The 13,946-nt window shown below is 51.1% G+C and overlaps 1 protein-coding gene across 1 annotated transcript in view; it reads right to left on the minus strand.

The window, feature by feature from the left end:
• Positions 1-1,733: 1,733 nt before the first annotated feature.
• The window catches only part of SSH1 (slingshot protein phosphatase 1), a 37,471-nt gene continuing 25,258 nt past the window's right edge, over positions 1,734-13,946 (minus strand). The window contains exons 7-15 of the mRNA XM_068412434.1: positions 13,468-13,533; positions 11,961-12,155; positions 11,625-11,718; positions 10,151-10,279; positions 8,990-9,036; positions 7,148-7,294; positions 6,254-6,454; positions 4,487-5,117; positions 1,734-4,024 (exon numbers count right to left, since the gene is read on the minus strand). Coding sequence (XP_068268535.1) covers positions 2,747-4,024; positions 4,487-5,117; positions 6,254-6,454; positions 7,148-7,294; positions 8,990-9,036; positions 10,151-10,279; positions 11,625-11,718; positions 11,961-12,155; positions 13,468-13,533 — 2,788 coding nt within the window. The 3' untranslated portion in view covers positions 1,734-2,746. The remainder of the gene's footprint in view (positions 4,025-4,486; positions 5,118-6,253; positions 6,455-7,147; positions 7,295-8,989; positions 9,037-10,150; positions 10,280-11,624; positions 11,719-11,960; positions 12,156-13,467; positions 13,534-13,946) is intronic.

Consider the following 13,946-nt stretch of genomic DNA (forward strand, 5'->3'; position numbering starts at 1 on the left):
AGCTCAGCGGGGCCGGGAGCTCCACGTGCACAAGCAGTAACGGTCTCACCGCCACCGGAAACACCAAAAGCACCAAAAAAACCAATAAAATATGAACAGCAACAGCAGAGTTGAACAGCTCAGCACAAATACACAGTATTTGTAAACGATTATTAAGGCACTCCATTGTAAAAGAACGATTACGATACGTGGGAGAGGACAAACATCTACCTGCTCATGCAACAAACCCACTGAAGGCTGCGAGCACCACGTTTGGCTACAAACCCCTGCGGAATGGCACACTGGTGGCTTCTAGCGCGTGTTGGCTTCGAGACCGACCCCCCGGGACACCGTGCCTCTATCCCGACAGCGACGCGGTGGGGTGGATGCAGCGAGAGGCCGGGGGGAAGGCGGTGGGAGGCACTGGGGAAAGCAGGAAGGAAGGAGAGATGTTTGCTTGCATCAGTTAATGGAATTTGTCTGGATTTATTCTGACCCCCCCCTCGACTTCTTCCCCAGCCGTAAATCCGAATCTGGGTGTAAACAAGAATAGTAACAACGATACAAACAGAGGGGATTTATTGCAGCAGATGTGGACTCGCCCGTGCCCCCGCACGCCGGGCAGAGGGGGGTTCACTCCGGCTCTGAACACAACCCAGCCTTTTCTCAGCCCCTGCACGTTTTCCAGGGTCCCCTCACGCAGCAGCTTTTGCTGCAAACCAGCTTTCAGGGGTGAAACGGGAATTGTGCCTCACGCTGAACATGTACATCAGACTTAATACTCGTTACAGAGGACATTTATTTACTGATTGCCAGTCCCTACAATTCCTCACACTTAATGCAAAAATGGGGTTTCAGACAGGACTCGGAGAGCACCAGCGCGTGGAGCACGTCCCCTACACGCTTCTCAAGCTCTTCCCTCCTGCCTCAGCCAGGTCTTGCACTGAGCAGCTCCAGACCTGGCTGGCTGCACAAAATACCCTACAAAAAGGTGTATTTCCTGCAGTGTCGGTGAACTGCTGCGTTTCAAACATCTCTCACAGCAAGAGGAGCAGCGCATGGTGACACCGCTCTGAGGCCGGTCCCCAGAGCCACCCCCCAGGGCCACGCAGCCTCCTGACACCCACCATAAATAACCCCTTGGACTTGGCCAACAGCTCCCCAGGCTGCCGGCAAACCAAGGCCGCAGGAAATCAAGGACGTTCTACTGAAACCAACAGCAATAATCAGAAAAGACACACGTTCACCTACTGCATCCTGGGACTTTGAACGAGTGGGGCCACCAGGAGAGCGGTCCCTCCTCGGCCACCTCAGTGTGCCACCAACAGCCTGATGGAGAAGGGTCCCCAACGCAGGATCCACGACACTGACACAGCATTACACAAAGCTTCACGAGGCTCCACGGGCACTTACTGGCCAGGCTCGTCATTACCACTGGGACGTTACAAACCACGACGACAGCAAAAACACCTGAAGAACGAGACGCCTCTTCACGGGTGTCACCAACATGAGACTACGACAATTCACCCGGTCATGCAGCGAAGACGGGTCACACAGTCACAGAATCACAGAATCAATCAGGTTGGAAGAGCCCTCTGGGCTCATCGAGTCCAACCATTGCCCTCACACCACCATGGCAACTAGACCAGGGCACTAAGTGCCATGGCCAGGCTTTTCTTAAACCCCTCCAGAGATGGTGACTCCACCACCTCCCTGGGCAGCCCCTTCCAATGGCTAATGACCCTTGCTGAGAAGAAATGCTTCCTAATGTCCAACCTGAACCTCCCCTGGCCAAGCTTGAGGCTGTGTCCTCTTGTCCTATCACTGGTTGCCCAGGAGAAGAGGCCGACTCCCAGGTAGTTGTAGGCTGCACTAAGGTCACCTCTGAGCCTCCTCTCCTCCAGGCTAAACACCCCCAGCTCCCTCAGCCGTTCCTCGGAGGTCAGACCCTGCAGACCCTTCCCCACCTTGGTCGCCCTCCTCTGCACTCGCTCCAACACCTCAACATCTCTCTTGAAGTGCAGGGCCCACAACTGGATGCAGGATTCAAGGTGTGGCCTCACCAGTGCCCAGTACAGAGTCGACATGAACACAGCTCGGGACGCCTTCACTTCACAGCTATGTCACTCCATGCTGCAAAGCCGCTGTCTCCACACTCCCCCAGGCCCTTACACTTAACATTAAGGTCATACCTTCAAACGACACCAGTATTGTGGGAAAACAATTTTTTAAATAAAAAAACCCAAACACCAAACCAAGACTAAACGTCAGCGAGAACAGAGGTAGTGTTCGTATCACCATTTTAAGGATTTTTCCACAAGTGCCCTGTTTTAACCAGAGACTTGTGTTTCTTCTGTAAAACACCAAAAAAAGTCACGACTAGTTATTTTGTTGAGTCTTTGAAACAGAATATTTCAGCATTTTTTATATATATAGATAGATAAATGGCCACAAATATCTATCTATATACACACACACAAACCCACATTGTAATACTTGGCAAACAGTACTAGCAATAGCATCCTGCAGGACAACAGGTAACTGACACACAAAGCCCTCTTCTAAGCCATGCAATACGTTTTATTTTCCCTCGTGCCATTCATCACGACCCATCAGGGCTTTTTTCTCCCCATTTAGGGTACAAGGAGGGGAAGAAGAGGTGGCATCAGATGAAGTACTGCAAGTTGGATGATAAAACTGCATCGGTGCGACGAACAAATGCCATGAACCCCCCCAGATCCACCCCCTGCTCCCCCCACAGAAGGCATCAACTTTTGCCCATCCAAAGCATGTTCTTCAAGTTGCCGCCCGCCGGCTTCGTTGCCAGTTTGGAGGTGACATCTGCACTCCTCAGCATGGATTGTGGCTCACAGAGCACGGAAGACTCGCTTGAAACGGCCTCTTTAGAGTCCGTTATGGTTGATACATCCATGTCACTTGATAAGTCCTCAGAGGACAAGTTAAGACATCCCAGCTTGGCGAGAGAATTGGACCTTTTCAGAGGAGAGGACACAGTCAAGCCAGCCAGCCGCAGCCTGGTCTCAATCTCCTGAGTCCGCTGCTTCACCAGGCCGGGCTTGCCCCGCACGCTGTGGATGCTGTCGCTGCTGGAGCTCCGCGTCAGGTTGGAGCTCCGGGAGGAGGAGGGCGTGTAGCAGATGGTCTTCAGGAAGTCCTTGGTGAAACTGCTCGTGTGCTCCAACCGACACACGACAGGCGTGGAGGTTTTCTGAGAGACCCCCTCCAAGACACGCTTCACCTCTAACTTCTCCACATTGTTTTCTGCATCTTCAGCTATCAACGGCGCTGGTCCCAGAAGAGGCACGAGGCCGTGATGTGACATCAACTCCTCGCTCTCCTCCGCAATGCCCGAGTCGACCCTGCTGAGGGGGCTCTCTCTGAGCAGCGAGGCGGCGTCCGAGGGCAGGCTCTTCAACCGCTCCAGCTCTTTGGTGTGCTTCCTGACCAAGCCTGCTTTCTGCAGCTGGATAAGAGACTCCTGATGCTGCATCAAGTAACTGCTTGCACTTGGCTTGTCCAAGTCTTTGCTGAACAACAAGGACTTCACATCCTTGGTAGGTTTGCTGTCTTTTCTGGCTAGAGACTCTTCTTTTACCACTTCTGCATGAAGGAGGCTCTTGTCGCAGTGCGAGTTTCTCCTGGGCAGCAGAGTTTTGACCGGGGTTTTTGGTGCATCTTTTCCTCTCTCCCAAACGCCGCAGTGTTGATCAAGCGATTTGCAAACGCCAGCCTCCAAAGCACCAGTTCCTGCCATCAGAGGAAGCGGAACCTCGTTATTTTTAGTTCTGATCGCTTCCTCGAAGTGGGCCTTGCTGGGCAGGTGGTCCGCCAAGTTGGAGCTGATGTGGGAGAGGAGGGCTGGCTGCGTGCAGATGGTGGTGCCGCGCCGCGCCGGGCCGGGGTTCAGCTTTTCGCACTGCTCCCCCAAGGAGTCAGGAGACAAACTGGCCGAGGAGTACATGCAGTCAGTGCAAGACTGATAGGAAGGCTTGACCTTACTGAGGATCCCAAACACGGCATCGTGCTGCAAAACAGAAAACAGGCACAGATAAATGTGCGCAGAATGAGACATCAGTGAGCAGAGCGAGAGGCACAGGCCACAAGGTGCATTTACAGCCAAGCAGATGGGAAACGAAGCCCATTTCCACTCCAGGCCCTGCAGCAGGAACAAAAGCCACGTACTTTCTCAGCAGACAGTACCCTCAATGGAAGAATACCTACCGTGTCAAGCGATGGTCATGCAAGCAAGTTGCCCAAAGCAGTTTACAGGGCACTCACATGGGTGCGCTCTCTCTCTCTGGCATCTAAATCCACAGCTTGGGCAAGCAAAGCCATGTTCAGAAGCACTTCGAAAAGGAAGAAGCTCATCATGGAATGAAAGGCTTTATCCAAGTCAAATGAAACTGTGCTATGAAGATGAGAAGAGCAGTTTCACTTGCAGTAGAGTCAGCCATGCTAATCACCTACATTTCAACTCCATACGCACCTCAAAATCCTCTGGGCAACTCCTTTTGCTGTTGTTGTTATTCAAGTTCTCCCTATTAAGCCTGCTCTCCTCCTTGTGCATGGACAAACGCCGCTTCCACTTCTCCATGGGATTTTCCTCCCTGACACCGTCCTCCCCTGGCTCCCTGGGGCCCAGCACTATCCTTCCCTTCCTGGGGCTTAAGTCCACTTTCTTCTTCACCTCCTTCTCGGTGAAACTGCTCAGCTCTGCCAGCGGCTCCGCCGTCTCCAGCGCTCTCCCTGTCTCCAGCAGCCTCCCCTCCGAAGGCGCAGACAGAGGCCGTCCCACCAGCGAGGCCGCGCGCTCCGCAAGCGCATCCCGCTCCAGCTCCTCCACGTGGAAAAAGCCCTCCCTGTCCCCGGGGATCTTGTTCTCCAGCAGCGTGTCCGAGAGGCGACGGAAGCAGTAATTAAACCCCACGGACACGTCCGTGCCGGAGCGGTTGTCCAGGTACACGGACTGCGACGGCGTGTCCAGGTCAGCCAGGCGGTTTTCTAGGTCGATGTCCAAGCTCTCGAGTAAGAAGTCGCCCGAGGCCGTGGTGCCATCCGTGTCCTGGGGTAGGTTGCTCTCTGCCTGCTGCTTCCACAGCTTATTGTGGCGCTGCTTGCTGGGAGAAAGGACAGAGACAAGTGATTACCATCGAGCTGTAGGACGCTCAGTTCCAGGAACCTTCATCCCTTTCAACAACCTGGAACAGAAAGGCTGGCCACTGGGTCACAGAATCACACAGAATCCCAGAATCAGTGAGGTTGGAAGAGCCCTCTGGGATCATCGAGTCCAACCATTGCCCTGACACCACCATGGCAACTAGACCAGGGCACTAAGTGCCATGTCCAGGCTTTTCTTAAACCCCTCCAGAGATGGTGACTCCACCACCTCCCTGGGCAGCCCCTTCCAATGGCTAATGACCCTTGCTAAGAAGAAATTCTTCCTAATGTCCAGCCTGCCCGTCCCTCTTGGACAAAACCATCTCTAGTTCAGGATTTTGTGCCGCCCCCCTGCCCACTCCTGAGTCTCTTTGGCCCAGCAGACTCACAGCAGTGCCCTGCACCGCACCCGTGACGGCAACAGCCCTTGGGAGCAGTCCCTCAGGGCAGAGGGGCATAGAGCCCACTGCCAGAGCAAAACACTCTGAGCCAACGTCTCTGCACATCTCATGGCACAGGTCCTGCTGAACCAGAGTGACAAATTGTCCTCCTCCTCCCCCCAGCAGAGCAGAGGCCAAGCAGAGCATGCAGAAACCCTTATTAGATACTACAGTGACAAAGACTTGTGATTGGCATGGTCACCCAGAACGGCAAATGCTTTGCCTCCAACACTGCCTGAGCTCAGTTCTGCCTCATAAAACAAGAACAATGTTCTGCGGAGCAGTACTGGCTGCTGAGAAACACGAACACGCTTCCCAGTCACAGAGAAACTCTCACTGAATTAAACCAGAGCAGATCTCCCTAGAAGACAGCTAATTTCCATCCAGGGAGGCCTGGCGTGGAAAAAGTTTAGAAAAACACAAGTTAGCCCAGGCTTCTGCATCTGCCCTTCTACAGAGGACCCTCAGACCATGCACACTCTGCCCATGTCTTTGAGCACGACACCCATGTGTGCAAGACATCGGCACAAGAACCTATTGCCTGAACAGAACTTCATGGAGATAATTAATATTTTGTGACACAAGAACACATGAGGTTGCCTACAATTAGCTATTTGCTTCCTGCAAGCCACCTTTCCATCGTCCTGTCGCCTTACCTCGCATCTAAAATGCCTTCATATTCCAAGAGCTGTCTCATGAAGCCTGCGTTTGGTCTGGCGATGCTGCGTTTCTGCTTCACGTAGTTGTAGGCCTTCTCCAGCGACCAGCCAAACTCCTTCATCGCGTACGCTATAACCGTCGACGCCGACCGGCTCACGCCCATTTTGCAGTGCACCAGGCACTTGGAGTGATTCTTCCTGCAGAAGGACAGACAGGAAAATCAGCCTCATCGTTCTGGTTGTGGTAGCTGTTGTCACCCTTTTACGTGGTGGAGGGACAGTGCTTTGTCCCCCTGATCACCCTAATGCTGCAGCTCAGGAGGTGAAGAACGTTTTGGACTCTGGGCCACGAGAAGAATCCCTCTCCAGAAAAGTTGGGAGCTCAAAAGTTGATTGAGCAGCTCAATCATGCTGCCATTTCAGAGACCACCACGAAGGTCCCTGCCTGCCCCAGTCTTTGGACACAGGGATAAGCAGGAACAACCCGAGTGTACAAGCCCAGCAGAGTCTGACGGGCTCTGTCACCATCTCTTGTCTGCAGAGACAGCTGGGGCTGGTCCAACACAGACATGTGCTGGAGTATTGCCAGAACTCCTTGAGAAGAGGAAATGTCCTCATTTCCTTTTGGAATTAAACCAAAATAATAATAATAAAATCATAGGCTAGGAACAGGTTAACGCCAGTACAGGAAGAGACAAGGTATGAGGAAATTCCAGCGACACAGAAAGCTCCCAGCAAAAGCAGCACTGCAAAAGCCCTGTGGCCTCCTTCAGTGGTGGTGTGGCTTAGGGAGGGCCCAGCTCCGCGCTGGATGAGACCCGCAGGGCCCGGTGTCAGACCCCGTGGCCTGGACGTGCTCTCACACTAAGTCGCGTCTCCCAGCCCACTTACTTGGCCTTGTTTATGAAGTGGTACGCCTCGTTCCAGTGAGCCAGGAGGTCCGTGGTCTCCTCGTCATACACCCGGATATTGTGATACGCGAACAAACCGGGGAAAAAATTATCAATTTCCCTGGTCACGTTCAAAATGTAGTCAATGCTGTGGGGAAGGAAAAGAAAAGCAAAGTTCAACTGCCGTGGTCATGGAAGGGAACTGACACACACTGAGAACTCCATGAAAAAGAGAAGGCTCAGAGGTGACCTTAGTGCAGGCTACAACTACCTGGAGGGAGGTTGTAGCGGGGTGGGAGTCGGCCTCTTCTCCCAGGCAACCAGCAATAGGACAAGAGGACACAGCCTCAAGCTTGGCCAGGGGAGGGTCAGGTTGGACATCAGGAAGCATTTCTTCTCAGCAAGGGTCATTAGCCATTGGAAGGGGCTGCCCAGGGAGGTGGTGGAGTCACCATCTCTGGAGGGGTTTAAGAAAAGCCTGGCCATGGCACTTAGTGCCCTGGTCTAGTTGCCATGGTGGTGTCAGGGCAATGGTTGGACTCGATGATCCCAGAGGGCTCTTCCAACCTCATTGATTCTGGGATTCTGTGAAATCTGACGCAACACGAACTGTAAGATTTTATCTACAGCCCTAATCCCAAAGCCCTGGGACACCCGGTGACATGGGTCACACACGGGCCCTGCAGGGCCTGCCCATCCGCCCAGCTCTCACCGCCGGCACAGCCCAGTCAAAGCACCAAAAGCCCTTGGGCACAGGAGGGAGAAGTTTATTTTCTCCTGTCTGCGAGGCTTTGTAACCTCATCAGAAACCCCTCACTGCCAGGCACAGCTTCTGGGACACTGCAAGAAGGAAAGTGCATCGGCTGCAAGTGATTCAGTTGGGCAAAAGCTGGGAACAGCCCCAGGAATCACAATGTTCAGCTGCAAACCCATCCTTTTCTCTTCCTTCTGACCAAAAATATGAGAGTCACATGGTATCTCTCGATTCCTGCCAAATATTACAGCAGGGATTACAATGTACCCAGGGAGAACGACTGCCCATGCTGATTTATTACCTCCTATCACTCAGACAAATCAAGGACACGGGATATTTGTTTCAGAATTTGTCCAGCTTGGACTTTTAGACACTGCACATCAAGATGCCTTCCCCGTAGCTCAGAAGTATTAACGTGCTGGTTGATCTACTTGTTCAAAGATGTTCAGACATCTGTTCCCAAGGCCTCCAAATTAAACATTTTTAGTCATGCTGTTGAGCAATATTTGTCAGTTTCCCACATCGGGGTTGGTGGATGCCTTGGGCAAGCAGCAAATATTTATATGCAAAATCCTCACTCGTCCAAAAAGCGTGAAAGTAAATCAAGCCAAGGAGCGGTACGGTGATGAGAGCGTGGTGAAAGACAGCCCTGCAGCTGCCTGTCTGGGCAGGTGAGGTGGAGATTGCTCATCCCCAGGAAGTTCTGCTCCATTTAGAGTTTTTTCCTAAGCTTAGCGCTGTAATATTTGCTCTTCTGCAGCCTGCAGGAATTCACACCTGACACAACATTATGTATGGCCACTTCACGCTCGGCTGCTACACACGGGGGGGAGCGTGGAGATCTTGATGTACTTCACAAACGAGGTTTTGTTATTTCCACTCTACGTGTGATTGATAGAAATGAGGTAGGAAAGATTTCTTGATCAAGGTCTTGACGGTAAGTTCCCCACAACGCTGGGAATGGGCCCAAACTCATCCCTACAGCCTACCAACGTCATACATTCAGGTCTCTTGAGATGATTTAAGTTAAAGGCAAGCGACTGGAGGTTTCAGAGTCTAAGGCTGGTGCTTGAAAGGTGCAGTACTCACCCTGAGCCCTGCAGCTCCTCGAGGTTGGAGGCGTTCCACTCGGACCCCTGCAACAGCCACAAAACATGTTTCGAAGGAGCCCGAGACCCTCCCTCTTTGCTAAGGTTCTACAGTCCCCACAGCCTCACTGGAATGTTGGTGACAACCTCTGAAACAGCAACAGGGCCCTGCTGCAGCCAGCACTGCAGCGCAGCACAGGGATGTCCTGTCCTGACCAGGCAGGGACCTCCTGAAGGAGGGGACAAGGGCATTATGTCCTCACCTAAGGAGTTCTAAGCCCAGCATGTGCCAGACCACATCCCAAGTCACTGCCCTCTGGATTTTTAACCCCAGAGATAAATACTGGAGGGAAAGAAAATGATTAGGTGTGGCATGACTGGGATCACAGGTATAAGAGAAGTGAGGCAAATCCTGAAAGCGATGGGGGTGGTCACACTTTGGATCCCCCCTACACCTGCAAAACAGAAAGCTAAAAAGGGTTTAAAAAAGCAGGTTTTGCCCTCAAACATGAGCACTTCCTCTGACTCTCTCCAGAACAAAACAAACCAAAACGACCCAAGCGCAACGGGCACAAATGTGTTCATCTCCAGCAAGTCTTTGTTCCAGGTGGCAGCGCCTGGTTTTGCTTGGACTACCATCTAGTGGCAAGAGATCGGACGATCGCCATCAGCCTGATTCTTTGCACAGTTCTGGCCATGCCTGGAGAACTTCATGGGCTCAATCGAGAAAAACAACACGGTGACCCTCATCAGAGTCAAAACGGCCATCACAGCGCGGCAGCATCCCCAGCTGGACCCGCTGTTTGTCAGAGAAGAAAATCTCCACACCACTAGAAATAAAAAATGGGTGTGCACAGAGAGAACTCGAGCTATGCTATGGTATGACCTGAAACAGGACCAACCTGCCAGGAAAGAACCGTTATATCAAGGGTCAGAAACAAGAATGGAGCTAGAAAAAAGGGCTTCTCTGCTGCGGGCTTTTACAAGCAGGATGGGTCCTGGAGTAAAGTCTGCACAAAGGGCAGGGGAGCCGGCTGTACCTCCTGCTCACGCTGCACAAGGCAGCCTTGACATCAAATCCAGCTTCCCCCCAGCCCAGTGACTTGTCAGTCACTCCCACTGAGCCTCCTGCTATTCTGGAACTCCTGACGTGGCAGCTTACCAGATATAAATGATCAAAAATCAGAGAGGGCTTGTCCATCTGACCCAGGATAAGCAGCATTTCATTGTCTATAAATTCCTTGAATTCCTTCAAGTTGCAATTCATGTGCTTCTCCAGCTCATTTCGTATCTGCAGAGAAGAAACCAAAGGATGCCGCCTAGAATCACGTCTGTCAACAGAAACATTTGTTGGCACTCCTTTGCAAAACACTTTTTCTGGACTTCATTAAAAACAGCAAGAGGGATTCGACCTTTTGGAGACAAGGCACCTCACTACGTGGCATCTCTCCAAGTATCCTAGGCCCCCAAATTGAAGATCTGTAAATAAAGCTTCAGCTAACACCCAAGTGCAAAAAAACATATTTGGGGGTACCTGCTTCTTAAAAGTAGTTCCAGAGATAAAAAAACAAGACCTTGGAGAGCAGCTAACAAAAAATGTGAAACCTAGTAGAAGCAAGGAGTGAGTAATGTGGCAGCGTTGGTGAAGAGAGAGATTTCCAGTACTCTCCCTTTTTAAAATGCCAGAGCAGAGACACGTGGTCCTCTCACTGCACCTCAGCTTCAGGAAGGTGCTGTGCAAAGCAGCCCAACTTTAACCCACAGTGGAAAAAGGTTGTAGCAAAATCAAAGCATCTTGACTGCACCAAGAGCTAAGAACACGTACATAGAAGAGTTCTCAGCTTACACCTACAACTTGTAACGCTGCTGTTACACGAGTGTGTGTGAAGCCTTCGGTGCTGAGCTTCAGGAAGGGAAGCCCTGCACATTACCAGCCTCCCTTGAAAAACAAACAAAAACCCAACCCAAAAAGGACTATTTTCTTTTCCTCTGTCTGCACTGCGGCTGGACATATGTACACCAGCCTGTGGGATGGATCCAAACTAGCTGTAGCCTTGACTTGTGATAAACTCACTGGCAAAATGGTGTCTGAAAGCCCCTCTGACACTTGTTCAGGAGCAAAGAAAATAAAACCTTAAAATGAAGCCGACAGGAGAAAGGAAGGCACGTACTTTGCTCTGCACTGTCCATGAAAAAGTAAAGCTCAGGACACCCAGCTACCACAGCCACGAGGCCTCCAGCCACCAACTGCACGGTTTGAGGTGCTGCCTTTGCTTGTGTAACGCCCAGGGATGCACCGAGGAGTAAGTGGCTGCAAATTCAATGCTTGGACACGCGTACAAATGCAGGCGTCACCTCTGATGCCACTCTGGTGGCAAAGAACCAGGCACTTTGCACCTGAAAGTCACATAGTTGTTACAAAGGTCTTGAAAAATGCTCTGCAAGGTTGGTATTACCCTGATTTCCCTGCTGGGGAAACAGAGGTGTAGCAAAGCCAAAGAGCAGAGCCTTTAGGGGACAGTTGGAAATCCAGACTCAAAAGCCAGTGACACCTTGTCATACTGTGTGTCTCCATCAGGGCAGCACTCTGGAAAGGGAGCCTAGCAGGAAGAATAAGCAGGAATTTTTATATTTACCTCCTTAGAAGTCACATTTTCCAGGTCTTTGCTCATCATGATGCTCCGGAGTTTGGCTTTAATGAGCCGTTCTGTTCGTTCCCTTTCAGTGGGCCTGAAAACGAAGAGGAGAGGATGTCTGCAAGCTGGCAGTAAACATATGGTGCAACTCATACTGTACAGAGGAGCGGTGGTAAAGACTTGGATTAAAAGCAATTTTTACGAGAATAATGGAAGAAAAACATTTGAAGACATTTATGAAAAGAAAGGAAATGAAGCACCAGAGGAACAAAAGGGAGAAGGGGAGATTTCTCTCATGAGCCAAGCCAACTTTTTCTAATAAAATACAGAACTGACTTGTCAACAAAGAGGGCTGGAGAGTCGGGGCGGGTGGACTCCAGGTCCTGCATCGCATTCCACTCGTTGATGCAGCTCTGGTCGGAGCTGATGCAGCTTTCGTAGTACGTGGCCCAGACCAAGGCCATCCCGCCTGGGAAGTAGTTGTACCTTCTTGCAACTTCACAGGCTTTATGGAGGATCTGTAAAGCAGACCTGCAAGTTTGGAGAACAAACGCGTGCGGATGTGAGCAGCAGGAACAGACAGAGCAGGATCTGAGAGATTTTCGCAGAGAAAAAAAAGATTTTCAGCGTTGTTTGTTGCAGTTTGTTTTCTGAGAGCAGCAGATTTATTGTATCATAGTTCAGAGAGGGCACAAACTGCACCTTGGAGGCCTTCTCAAGAGCCAGGCCAAGGCAGAGGCTGAAATCTTTTCCTGATTAACAGGCATGCACAAGGCACAAGACGCTCTGGGATCTAATCATTAGCTAACTTGTAAAGCCAGACCAAAGGAAAATAAAGAACATGGACAATTTTCAAACCACCTTCAGCAAGGAGTCAAATGCATATTTACCAGCATTCTTGGCCCCTGATATGCTCCAGGGACAAGGCCCAGATTGGGTCATTTGTTTTTGCAAATTCTAACATTACTTTTTCCTTCCTTCCCTCCTCATTCTTTTTTTTCTTTTTTTTTCTTTTTTTTTAAGGCCCTACTCTGAAGATGTCATTGTACTGAATACATCAACCACATCTAAGGCTGCCAACAGGAGGGGCCGAGTTAAAAAATGACAGGAACAAGAGTTTCATTTGTTTCTGTACCAAAGCATCCCTAGCACGACATCCCTCTACATCTGTACCTTCTCCCCATCAGATGCCACGAGGACAGGGATCCCTCGAGGCTCCAAGAGGAGCCAAACTGCCCAGGCCCAGAGAGATGCGTTTGCTCCACGCGGGGCTGGGGAGCAGCCTCTTCAAGGAGGAGGAATGTGCTGGCAGAGCTGCTGCTGATTCAGCCACCTCTGCTTCAGTGTTTTGGAATCCCTGCACATGGGAGGGGTGACAGGAGCTGAAAGGTGAACAGGCACCCGGGGAGGGGGGGCATGGAAAGTTTCTGCGCGGCAGAAACCCCAGCAACGAGGCAGAACACGGCGAATGCCATGAGATTGGCGAGGGGTCCTGAGACTCCTTCAGCCAGTTAGAAAAATACGCAGGGAGAGGAAAGAGTGGGTTTGCAGGCTGATGGATTCAAGTTGGTCTCTCCTATTTACTCATCTCACTAGTGCCATTTCCCTTACGCTGAAGGGCACGTAGCTGCTCTGAACGGAAGCAGATGACCTGTTTTCGGATCACTATTCTCACAGTCCCGTTACAGTACTGCTACCTGCTGACCCAGGGAAGCAGCAGCTCTGCTGCAGCTCACTAAACACCAGTTATGGAGAATGCATAAAATGTGGTTTGTTCATTTGGTTTTAATTTATTCGCAGAAATGACAGTCTCTTTCTCAACAGAGCTAATTAACACACATACCACATGGCTTGCACCGACACTGGCTTGAAGATGTGCATCCTCCCTGCAGTGCTCACGCTGAAGCCGCTAACAGAGAAAGGAAAAAAAAACCCAGTCAGAAACTGCTCTTCTCTGCAACAGGAGCTACAAACAGCTGCTGGGAGGCAGCTCTGGGGGCACTCAGAATCCCAGAATCACTCAGGTTGGAAGAGACCTCAGGGATCATCGAGTCCAACCATTGCCCTGACACCACCATGGCAACTAGACCAGGGCACTAAGTGCCATGGCCAGGCTTTTCTTAAACCCCTCCAGAGATGGTGATTCACAGTCAAAAAGAATCAGGGATGAGAATTTCTATCACCGATTTTCCAACGTCCTCCCCAAGAAGAATGGCAAGTGGACACTCCACCCCTCGAGTGGGTTCAGAGAACATTCCCTGGGTATCACAGGTCCCACCGAGCAGTTTGAGGGCAGCAAGACAAAAACTCACTGTCTGAGTA

The sequence above is a fragment of the Nyctibius grandis genome, chromosome 14 (assembly GCF_013368605.1).
Source record: "Nyctibius grandis isolate bNycGra1 chromosome 14, bNycGra1.pri, whole genome shotgun sequence".
In the NCBI taxonomy this organism is placed as follows: Eukaryota; Metazoa; Chordata; class Aves; order Nyctibiiformes; family Nyctibiidae; genus Nyctibius; species Nyctibius grandis.